Below are 12192 nucleotides of genomic sequence, written 5' to 3' on the forward strand. Positions count from 1 at the left end.
TTTGGGATGTTTTCTTTCTGTCTAAAAACTCATTCATATACTCAGAGTGGTTCAGAGATGACAAGCTTTTTTTAATTTTGGCATTTCAGGCACTGCACAAAAACATGTGGCGACTTAAATACTCGTCTTTTCTCTGATTCCTCTCAGCCGGTTACTTTCTCAGTTTAATTCAGCCGTTGTACAGTTTACAATGTTTACAAAGCTATACATGCTTATTTGAGTTACTTATTACTCCAGTTTCTCCGTGCACTTTTCGTTCACTACTTCATACTGTACCTTTTACCACACTACTTTCACTCAAGATACATTTGAAGTGTCAAGCTCAGGAGCAACAGCGAGCTCTCTGTCTGCACCAGACACTAAATCTGCACACTTGCCACAGCTGGAAAATATTGAACTCATTTCTAGCTCAGTGATGCTGCCTGTGTCACACCGATGAGAAAAAGCTCCATCACGCGTACTGGGAGGTTAATGTGATTCCGTGCTGCCCTGTTATTCATAGTCTTCTCTGGAATGTTTTAGAACCGCATTAATATGCGGATCAACACTCCTGAACTGGAGGGACGGACCTGAAATGTAGGCATGGTTAAAACGGGGCTGTGCCTCAACTTTTATTTTGAAACTGCTGCAGAAGAGTCGGACCTGACATGAAAAGCACTCGGAGAGAGCAGACCTCCGCCAAGCAGCTCATTCCCCTCCTAATTAAATTTACACCGTCCACATGGTGATCTGGATCATCATCAAGAGGTTCTAAATTGGTCTTGGTATCTTTATACAGCAACCTTGCCTCACAGCAAGGAGGTTGCGGGTTCAAATCCGACTTGTGGCCTTTCTGTGACGAGTTTGCATGTTCTCCCCGTGTCTGCGTGGGTCCTCTCCGGGTTCCCCGGCTTCCTCCCACCACCAAAAAACATGCAGCTTAGGTGGATTGGTACACTAAATTGTCCGTAGGTGTGAGTGTGTGTGTGGCTGATTGTCTGTCTCTGTGTTGCCCTGCGATGAGCTGGCGGCTTGTCCAGGGTGTCCCCTCCTTTCGCCCATTGACTGCTGAGATAGGCTCCAGCTTGGCCCGCGACCCGGTGCCGGACGAAGCGGTTTGAAAATGAATGAAGGATCCAGGATCTTTTCTGGATCATCAACATCTACTCATCTGTTCCCGGCAACATTTCCTGAAAATTTCACCAAGATCCACTTGTTCAGTTGTATTCATGAATTATTCATGTTCTCTTTGAAGAGCATCGGTGTTGCATGGACCCAAGCAGTATGTAAAAAGTCACTGAGAAGCATCATTCCACGTTTTGTTCCCGAAGGACCAAGAAACTGGAGACGGAGGAATTTCCTCCGGCCGGCCGGAATGCTCGTCCTCCTCCCTCCAGGGACGAGAGCTAAAGACCGCAAAGGAGCGGCCGAGCCAACCTCGCACAAAGAGGTGCAGTGTCTTATTACCAGTGTAATCCGAAAACACATTTACATTTACCCCTGAGGGGGAAAAAACACGTCAGGTGGAGATGGCAGGAAAACGACTGTCCGTTTCAACAATACGCTTACGTTGTCCTGTGCGTAAAGGAAGGTGCTGACTTTGGAATTCCAAAAACCTCCAAAGTGATCTCATTGGAACGAGACGAAACCCCGCTCATCATCAAAAACAAATCTCTCGCAGTTAATGACAGCCAGAACAGGAATTTGACGTGTAAAATATTAATTAAATATCAATTAAATAACGCATATTCACGCTTGAGAAATTCGGATGTTATAGTTTAAATTGCTGACTTCAAAGGGGAATAAATGAATCTGTAAATGTTCGTGTTTGGGTCCTAATATGTTAAAGTTTACAGTCTAATTTAAGGAATTTGTTTGATTGCGCACTCACCTTGGTTTCGCCTGGTTCCATCCAGTTACTGGCTGTCTCTCTCACGGTCTCCGCTCCCTCTGCTGCTCTTCCCCTGGCTGTCCCCCCATCCAAAACAAACTGAGTTTATCCCTCCATTCATTCCTGACCCCCCCCCCCCCCCGCCCAAGGGTTACAACTCTGAAAACCTTGACCACTCAGACTGGTCAAGGAATAGTCCGCTTCAAAATGCACACAACAATACTTTATTTCACTTTCCCATTCTTGTTCAGTCTTCATTGTTGCTAGAAAATAAATCTGAACTTCCTTATTCAAGTGCTTATGTTTAGTAATGATGTCAAATAAGCTGGTTGTAATTTCCTTCTTTAGAAGGATCACACAGTTTATTATATCAGTTGTATTCCGAGTTTAACTTAATAAGATGAATATAAAATGTTATATACAATATAATATATACATACAAATGCAGTACACATGGTCTAATGTTAATCAGAGGTGTATTACATTATCTTCCTGTTCTCCTGTTAAATATACAACTCTGCTGCCCCCTTGTGGCCGCACTCCTTCTGGATACTTGTTGCAACGCTGCAGCTAGCATTTATCTAGCTAGCTGTGCTGTAGCTGTAGCTAGCTGTAGCTAGCTGTTTCGGGCCGACAGTGAGTCAGTGTCTAGCAGCGTCGTAACGCAGTCTCCTCTCGCCAGTTCCCCGTATCTTTATCACGAAGACTCCATGAAGCTATCTCTGATCTGAAAAGCGCACCAAGTTAACTCTCGGTGAGTTGCCGTGCTCGGGGAGGGCTTCGGCTATTAGCTGGGTCTCTATTACAATATTTAGTTAGCTAGCTTACCTGGTAGCTAGTTAACGCTGTTGATCAACAATGTCGCCGCATCTGCCGGTTTAGCGATGGTTGCTTGTAATTTTCACACTGTATGTCACAGTTTGTGTGACTTCAAGGGTAGAGAAACCTATTATCAAGGCTTGCTTCTCTTTGCAACATATTTATAGCGAAGTTAAATGTTAGCATATAGCTGGTCGAGCCTGACTAGTAGGTAAACGCAATTAGTGGAAAACGCAGTGCTTGTTGTGTTTGTATGTTACAGTCTGTGTAATCTGTAATGCCTGTAAATTTTATATTAGCATTAGCTAATGTAGTCATTTTGTGAACGTTGTCAAAGTGTGACACTTCAATAACACGCTCAGACCTCTACGCTATTATGACATCAAACATTCCATTGATGTTTTTTCCAGAATGCTAACGTTCCTGGTTTACTAGTATCCTGCTGCACTGCTAGCTGTTAGCCGACAGGCCTTGGCTTGTTTGGGATGAGTAAAACACATTTGACTGGCTATGGAACGTTTAAATATAGTATTAGAGAATAACGCATATCCTGTGTAATATGTTGACGTTTAAACTTAGAAGTCAACGTTGTATTCTTATTTTTATTTTACCTCTTAGACTATGGATCCTGAGCGACAGAAACGGAGAGAGGAAATTCAGAAATCAGTGAGCTTCATTCAGTAAGTTACGAAGTGTTATTGACATTTATACCTGTTTTACAACTAACACGTAGGGGGGCGGCCCGCTGGTGTCTTGGGGGGGGGGGGGGGCAGCGCAGCCCACTGGTGTCTGGGAACCACTGACCTTATCTCCTGTCCACAGGTCATCGCTGCCTTTCCCAGAGCCTGAGAGTTACGAGGTAAGCGTTCAATTTAATCAACCAATGTGATGTCTGTAAATATGTACAGTGTGTGTGTGTGTGTTATCTCATGGGCCGAGATGTAACTCATAACACAGAGGTCATGATTTATCAGGGGTCGCGACCCCATTTGGGGTTGCCTGACATGTGTGGTAATTGATTTTTTTTTAAAAATACAAATAAAATATAGTTCTAAATTAAAGTGGAAGCACGTTTCTGACTGGGTGTTGCGTCAGAGATGAGATGTGCTCTTTCCGCTACCGCACCTGACAGAACGCCTGCAGTGACGCGTGAAAGCTCAGTCGTCCCATTAAATATTGCGAGTTGAGAGAGACGTTCAGAATTCATAGAAGACCTCATGAACTGTGAACCTGCTGTTCATCTTCATCTTCATCATGGCTAGTTTAAGAGGCTGCAGCTCTTTCTTAATTCATTGTTTGTTCAGTATTAATTTACAGCGTTTTGAATACAAGCTTCTCTGAACACATCCTGACCAGGAGAAATACAATTCTCTTTTTCTGTCTCAACTTGGATTTTCTGCCACCGTCCTTAATAATATACAGTATAGCCTAAATATTGTATAAAATGTATGTTTATTTGTAACATGGTATAGCAAACTATTACAAGATAAAAATGGAAATTTTCGTTAAAAAAAAAAGTATCTGTTTTTAATTTCTGGGGTCGCCAGAGATGTTAAAATGTGGTCACAAGGCAAAGAAGGCCGGGAACCACTTATCTGAATGTTATCTTGTTATTATTTCTTGTTTTCACCATATGACGTGCTCTCTCTCCTCCTGTGTTCCTTAAATCTGACTCGGACGTCCCTCTGCGTGTTCCCTTCAGGCATTTCTGACCCACTTGGTGTGCAACTTGCTGGACGAGGGCAACTCTTGCTTCCGGGATGGCGACTGGCGTCAGGCTAGCCAGCAGTATGGAGAGGGTATCAGTGTGGCCCGCTATGCTCAGGCCGAGGTCCTTGTTATACCCCAGGAGCTGCTGGAGAGTCTCTATGTCAATAGGGCTGCCGCCTACTATCAGATGGTGGGTAAGCACAGCAAAGCACGAATGCCTGGAGATATGCTAGAGAACACAGCAGGATTGTATTTTGATCAGGCTCGGAGTGTGAGAACTTAAAATAGAGCTGCTCTTCATTCCCGTCTGTGTAAGACGACAGTCGTGAGAGTCGTCACCTGACTGTTTAGAGTAATGAACCAAATGTACAACCTTGTTTGTGTCCGTAAACAAATGGAATGGAATGCACTCCGCTTTATAATCTGTCCTCACATTCACCCACTCATTCACACTCCTGGGTGAATGTGGAGCAATGTGGGGCTCAGTGTCTTGCCCAAGGACACCAAATCAGAGCCAGGATTCGAACCGCTGACCTACTGGTCACTGGACGACCCGCTCTACCAACTGAGCCACAGCCGCCCCCGAACAATAGTGCAAGTCTTTGTTTGAAAATGACACTTCACTTCCAAAGCAATACTTTCTGATTAAAATGTGTGTTTTTGCCGCAGAGGGAGTACGAGCGCGGTGTTCAGGACTGTGACAGTGCACTCTTTGTGTCAGAAGGCAGCCGCCGGGCTCTGTACCGCAAAGCGCTTTGTATGAGGGAGTTGGGACGACTCAGAGACGCCTATGAATGTGGAACCAAATGCCTCCTCACAGCACCGCATGTATGTCCTCAACACTGGGAAGGTTAATGCAAAATGAAATAAGTCCTATAGAAGAATGAAGTTCAGTGTTTCAAGTCATTGTTTGATGACTTGATGGACTGCATTGTGTTCTTCTAACATGGACCTTTCGAGTGAGTGAAATGTGCCTGCTTGTTTTTATGATTCCTTTTTTCAGGACAGGCAGGTCAGTGACCTGGCCCAGGATCTGGCCAATAAGCTGGGCCTGAAGGGCCGTAAAGCTTACGTCAGCCTGCAGCCCGAGTCTGCAGCCACAGAGGGGGAGAGTCACGGGGACACCACCCCACCCACTGCAGAGGTACGTGGGGTTGCTGCGGTTACATGACGTAGTCGGTGACTCATAGAGGACCTAATCTCTTTTTTATTTTCTTCACTCTTTGTTTTCAGTTGTCTTCCAATGGGCTGGAATGTCTCGGCGACATCGGACCAGGTATTTTGGCAAAATTGAGCATGTTTATTATAAATTGACATGTTGGTACGTTCCCATTTTCACATCTGTTTCTGATATTTATTTGTGTTTCCATCCTCATCAGCAGACCTGTCCAGTGCACAGTGCATACCTGCTCCTTTGGCCACACCCATCCCAGTCAGCGATGACCCGGCGACGCCTGTGGTGACCCCGTGTGACCTGTCGGAGAGTCCCAGCAACCAGGCCCTGCTTCCCATGCCGTACTCTGTCCCCGTGTCGGAGCACACGGACGAATGCAGCAGCAGCATCCTGAAGGACGAGCTCGACAGTCTGCTCGAGTGCATTCCCAAGAAAGTTATTGAGGTTATTGTCGAACTTAAATTGGTTTTATTTCCAAATTTATTTCAGCAGACAACTTCTTTAGTGATTTCTAGTTTTCTGGGAACGTTAAAAATGCCTTTTCGTAGTATATTTCAAACAAACGGGGGGGAAGAGAAAGTCGACCCTCTGCATTACGCTTCCTCTCCCTGTGGGTCCTTGTCCAGAATCCAGTCCAGGGTGCTATCCCCACGAACCTCCCAAACACGGCAGTGGGTCTCCGTCCACCATATTCCCCAAACCTTCCGGCCCCGTCACCCCAGCTTACCCCAGCCTTCTTCAGCTCCCCCGTCAGTGACATGCCCCCCATGGAGTCTTACTTGTCGCTGGGTCAGCGGGACCAGAGCTCTACCCAAGCGCAGGACGCACTGGGCGGCTTCGCCATAGGGGCTACGGACGGAGAAGGGAAGATGGGAGTCGCTGCTGGTGGGCTGGATTCTCTGTCAGAGTACACTCTCCCTGGTGAGCAAAGGGTTAAAAGACAGAATGATACAGTGATAGGCATTTTATACTTCAATCAGAGAATATTAAACACGGTGTGCTTGTGTTTAGCCCAATGGTTCACACGACGAGTAAAGTGAGATGGGCAGCAGAGAGAAAGATTTGCCTTCGTGAATCAACACAACAATTACATTGGAAATGTGACTAGTTTCATTGTTAACCTCTTAGATTTTAAATGATGTATTGCATCATCAGGGATTAACTGTAGACAATCGTGTTAACGTCGACTATTAGCTCAAGGAGTCGTGCTCTTAGCCTTGAATGCGTGTCCACATTGCATTGGCGTTTGACGTCTTTGTCCTTGTATCTTGTGCCTCAGGGGGACGAGTGTGTCACAGCTTCATCCCCGGAATGCGCAACCACAGCGCTGCACATGCAGTGAGTAAAATGCAAACACACACACACACACACACACACACGCACACACACACACAATGCGTCATCAGTTACATGATTCTGTTAATGCTGTTGCTTTTTATCTTTAAAAAAGTAACTGTTGTGTTTATGGGAGCCCTGAAATGATGGAACCAAGGTGTGAAATATGAAGCGCAGTACCCTCAAAAGTGTTTATGTCTGTGTATGCATGTGTAGGTATGTGTGCATATATATTTGTTTTTTGTTCTCTGTTTCTAGTTGATATTGTTGTAAATTTGAAAAATACAAAAAAAAGGTAACTGTTAGATGTCAGATTTCTGTGTCCTCTTCTTCCTCAGAACGGCCCAGCGGGGACCAACCCCTCTCTGCTCTCCAGGAATCCTCTGGCTGCCACACACGAGTTTCGACAGGCCTGTCATGCCTGTTACAGCAGAATAGGTTTGTCCAAGCCGCTAAATTCTGACAACGTACGTCTGTCTAGCCTTCGATCAGCGACTCGGTCCTGCTTTTCTGAACTGGCCTCATCGCTGTTTCTAACGCACAGCTGTGTTTTTGTTGTGCTTGAGCTTCCCAAAGTCCGGGAGTGGTTTTGTTTTTGTTTTTATTTTATTTTATGTGGCTTAAAGTTAGTTTGTTTTTCCTCAGGTCCACGAGTGATGGACTACAAGTATCAGCCAGAGGCAGCACATCGCTGCAAGAGGGATGTGCTGCTGTGCCGCCTCAAGAACACAGACGATCCCACCTGGAAGAGGATCCGACCACGGCCTGCTCGGAACAACTTCCTTGGGGCCTTTGTACTCTGCAAAGGTATGCAAAGCGTATTTATTTGTGTATCTATTTTATTTTATTTTTGGAGGAGGGGAAATCATTTTTGGAACTTTGTCTCTCCCTGAATCATGCAGAGGTGCAGGAGCGTCAGGAGTGCCAGTATGGGGAGAACTGCACCTTTGCTTACTGCCAGGAGGAGATCGATGTGTGGACTCAGGAGAGAAAGGGCTCACTGAGCCGGGAGCTTCTGTTTGATCCGCTGGGCAGCACAGAGCGGCGAGCGCTCAGCGTCACGAGGCTGCTGCAGCTTCACATGGGCATGTTCATGTTCCTCTGTGAGGTGAGGCTGAGCCCTGTCGAACTGCTTTTACTTTCATTTGTCTCTTTGAACCTTTTTTGGAGCTGCTTTTTTTTCCCTCTTTCAACAGGAATGTTTTGACAGTAAGCCTCGAATTATTAGCAAACGCAGCAAAGAAAACTTGGCGGTCTGCTCGAACCTCACGGCTCGACACCCGTTCGACGACGATAAGTGAGTGTGATGGCGTTTGAAATCTATTCATAATGTGGAACGCCTCTGACATAAATACCTTTAAATGTCATTTCATTTTGTCTGTTGTCAAATTAATCACTTGTCCGCCCTTGTCCACCCCAGGTGCCTGGTGCACGTGGTCAGGTCAGCCAACGTCCGCTACAGTAAGGTGCGTCCGCTGCACCCCCTCTGCCAGTTTGATGTTTGCCGCCACGAGGTTCGCTACGGCTGCCAGCGGGAGGACAGCTGCTCCTTCGCTCACTCCGTCATAGAGCTCAAGTGCTGGGTCCTGCAGCAGGACACTGGTGAGTAGAAGACACCGAGGCACGAATCGCTAATGGCTTCTTCTTGAAGACGTCTATGTTGTCCAATATCGCATTCAGGAATCACCCATGAAGAGATGGTGCAGGAGTCCAAAAGACACTGGCAGAGGCTGGAGCAGAATGCACAGAAGCAGCAGAAGGTGAGACCGGGAACAGCACTGAGATAGTTGGACATTTGTCCATTGTTTATTTTGCCGTCCCTGCTGCAGGTTTACTTAATCCACGCCTCCTTTCCAATCCTCAGTAGGTTAAGAACAGCCACATAGTGTTTCCTCTGATGCATTGTAAATCTGTTTTTTCTGAAGAAGATAAAGTCCACAGAAATGCATGGTTTTCTCCTCCAGACATTTACCGTCAAAGCTCTGTTGGTGAAGTTTCAGAGTTCGTACTTCACTCTGACATGCATCACTTGTGAACCGATCATAAATCGACAGTTAAAAGTTGCTAGAAAGCATAAAGGTTTGAGAATTTGCAGTTTGTAGTAGTTATGAAGAAGCAAATGTTCTCCAAATTGTTATATTTAACAGAGCAGGGATGTTGGGGTTACTTTTTTCAGTGTTGAAATCCATGAATTCATGAACACCTGGTCACGTGCTGCTTATCGCAGAAGAACCCAAATTTAGTGATTTAAGTCGTTTCCACACCTGGCCAAGCGGACTCTGTTCCATTTGAAAGTCGCAGCGTTGTTGCGTTTATCACTTGTTTCGGTTCTGCTTTCACACCGTAATTTCTAAAGCGGACCGAACTTTCTGAGCAGCATCACCTGGTTGAAAGGGGCGCTCATCGATTGGACGAAGTAGGAGGGGAAATCCCTCCCTCTCCCAGATTCACTGCGTATAGCGTTACTACGTACATTTGGTCCTGTGTTTGGTCCGGTGAGCTTTCACACCGCATACGACCCGAACCAGGGTTCTCTTGCAAGCGAAACGAGACCCACGTTTTCAGGCGCACCAGAGTTCGGATGAGCTTTCACACCTGCCCAAAGGAAGCAGACTATCCGTGGAAATGAACCGGTCCGTTTAAAGCGGGTATGGTCTGTCCACATCTTAAAAAAAAAAAAAAAATGAATCAGCTCTATTGAAAATGAATGGAGCTCAGTTTCCACATTGTTTATGGCCGAACAACACATAATTGGATACATTCATTCATGGTTGACATTTTAAGCACAGGAAGTTTGGTGAGCTCACACACAGGACACCCCAGCTTTTCACTTTCTTGGCAGCTGCTGTAACATCGCAAATAAAATTAGGCTGAAAAAGAAGATCTTACAAAATTCTGTCATGAGAATTGTCCTTCCTCTCTTTCTCTATTTCAGCCTGTCCATATCCCACACCTGAGCAGCAGCATGGCTGCAGGAGGAGCAGGGGGAGACGGTATTGGTGCGGGCGGTGTGAGCCCAATGGGTGGGATGGGTGTGGGGGGGTTTGGAGTAACAGCAGGAAGAGGACGCCCCCTCAACCTGAAAATGAAGTTCGTGTGTGGCCAGTGTTGGAGAGAAGGGCAGGTCAATGAGCCCGACAAGAACCTCAAGTTTTGCACGGCCAAAGCCCGGCACAGGTGAGGCCTTTCTCCCGGCTGCTGTCGCCTTGCTGCCCTTTTCTGGCCTTCACGCTTCTTTATTTTGTCTGAATCCACACCGACTGTCACCTCAGCTGGACGAAGGAGCGTCGGGTCCTCTTGGTGAAGTCCTTTGAGAAGAAGAAGTGGGTTGTTGTCCGGCCGCTGCCTTTCTCCCGCACCTATCCACAGCAATACGACGTGAGTCACTTCTTTTTCCGACGCTCCATTTCAGTCACCTGCCTTTCTCAAATGTAGGGAATGGCTCCGGGTGGTGTTGTGGGTAGTGCTGTTGCCTCACAGCAAGAAGGTTCTACCATCTAATCCTTGCTGTGCGGAGTTTGTGTTCTCTCCGTGTCTGTCGATGTTCTCCACGTTCCTCCAAAAACATGCAATTTAGGTGGATTGATTACTCCAGATTGTCCGCAGTGTACGAGTCTGTGGATGAGTGGTCGTCTATTTTCATGGCGCCATGCTCTGGCGACATGTCCAGGATGTACCTCACCAGTAGACAGCTGGGATAGGCTCCAGCAACACCCATGATCCACAAGGTGTCTTAAAAGTCTCTTGCTGCCGGTGCCTCTTTGATATGTTGATGCTGTAAGATGATCACATTCTCGTGAATTCATCCTTTCATTTGAAGTGACTCTAAACAATGTATTTACTCCAACTCTCACCAGTAGGATGTGCAGCACTAATTTACCGGCGCGGTTCGGAGTATCCAGGAAGTCGGCGGGAGTTCAAAGGAAACGGCTTCTTTAAAAGAGTCGATGTGTGCATGCATTTATTTACTCTTTATTTACTATTTTTCTTTTTGCTTGTGTCTCATCCAGATGTGCGTGCATGTGATGAAGCAGAAGAAGTGCCACTATATTGGGAATTGTTCATTTGCTCACAGTTTGGAGGAGAGAGACGTCTGGACGTACATGAAGAACAACAGCTGTAAGCGCCGGGTTGCCTCCGCGTTTATCTGTCTGTCTGTCTGTTAGCAAGATAACTCGAAAACGTTACGGACGGATCTTGATGGAATGTTTCGGAAATGTTGGGAATGTTACCAGGAACAGATGATTTTGGTGATGATCCAGAAGAGATCCTGGATTCTGGATCACTTTGAAATTTTCATTAGCATCCTCAATATCTCCGTATATTCCTCAATATCTCAGTCATAAAAGGGTCCGATGTGAACTGTCATGCAAAATGTCTTCTGGGTCTGATCTAGAATGAGTTCAGGGGGGAAATATTATACTTTAACGTTGAAAATCAAAAATCAGTTAAAAATACAAATCAACTCTGACACACTTTGACTTTTCATGGTTGTGTAAAGATACCAAAAACAATTTAGAACCTTTTAATGCTGCTCCAGATCACCGAGTGGACGGTCTGAATCCAGTTACGAGCAGAATGAGCTACTCGGTGGAGGTCTGCGCTCTCCGAGAGCTTTTCTAGTTTTATAATGTAGAACAAAAATGTATTTTATTTTGGTAACTTTGATCCACGACGCCACCAATCGGTCTTTAAATGTCCCACTGCGTTAACACATTTGCTGTCTTTGTCTGGTTTTCCTCGCTTCCGCAGTGAGAGACATGCAACAGATGTACGAACTGTGGCTGCAGCTCACCAATCAGTGCAGACGCACGGATAGCTCAGCTGTGACGCCGCCGCCCGAGGACAAGCAAGTCACCATATCGGCAGATTACACGGAGAGCATGGTGAGTCAGCAGTCCCCATTTTATTGTGTCGAGAAAACGCAATGTTTATTTATAATAATATAGAATATTATTATAGAACAATCAACTGGACTCGCTTCTTGCTTGGGGTTCGTTGAAGATGTTTCACCTCATCAAAGAGGCTTCTTTAGAACGGAACCGAAGACGACGGGTGAAACTTCTTCATCCAGCCCGAAGCGAGAAGCGAGTCCAGTTTGTTTGTTTCTTGCTCTTCGTGATTTACCTTGATTTGGATAACTGAGAACCGACCCGGACATCTTTGGATGTTTGAGACATTTCACCGTTAGTTTATGGTAACTGACGCAAGTTAACAAAATGATGGGTGTTGGTGCGTGTCCCTTCAGGGAGGCCGGCGGCTGTCGGACGGAGACCATCTTTGA

At 46.0% G+C, this 12192-nt stretch overlaps 1 protein-coding gene across 1 annotated transcript; it reads left to right on the forward strand.

Moving 5' to 3' along the window:
* The first annotated feature begins 3310 nt into the window (after nt 1-3310).
* Nucleotides 3311-12192, forward strand: zc3h7bb (zinc finger CCCH-type containing 7Bb). The gene is made up of 20 exons (XM_068754413.1): nt 3311-3369; nt 3512-3548; nt 4392-4589; nt 5069-5227; nt 5403-5543; nt 5633-5675; nt 5779-6017; nt 6200-6494; nt 6853-6911; nt 7247-7346; nt 7554-7715; nt 7811-8016; nt 8105-8205; nt 8329-8510; nt 8589-8668; nt 9844-10085; nt 10181-10286; nt 10919-11027; nt 11661-11794; nt 12157-12192. The coding sequence occupies exons 1-20, from the start codon at nt 3311-3313 to the stop codon at nt 12190-12192; spliced, it is 2688 nt and encodes an 895-aa protein (XP_068610514.1).

This window comes from Brachionichthys hirsutus, chromosome 21 (genome assembly GCF_040956055.1).
Source record: "Brachionichthys hirsutus isolate HB-005 chromosome 21, CSIRO-AGI_Bhir_v1, whole genome shotgun sequence".
NCBI lineage: Eukaryota > Metazoa > Chordata > Actinopteri > Lophiiformes > Brachionichthyidae > Brachionichthys > Brachionichthys hirsutus.

What these genes read in the sequence shown, in the direction of transcription:
- zc3h7bb (XM_068754413.1), top strand. Translation starts at nt 3,311, where the DNA reads ATGGATCCTGAGCGACAGAAACGGAGAGAGGAAATTCAGAAATCAGTG. An exon ending in TTCCCAAGAAAGTTATTGAG is followed by an intron (nt 6,018 to 6,199) that starts GTTATTGTCGAA and finishes GTCCTTGTCCAG; the next exon opens with AATCCAGTCCAGGGTGCTAT. An exon ending in ATGCACAGAAGCAGCAGAAG is followed by an intron (nt 8,669 to 9,843) that starts GTGAGACCGGGA and finishes TCTCTATTTCAG; the next exon opens with CCTGTCCATATCCCACACCT.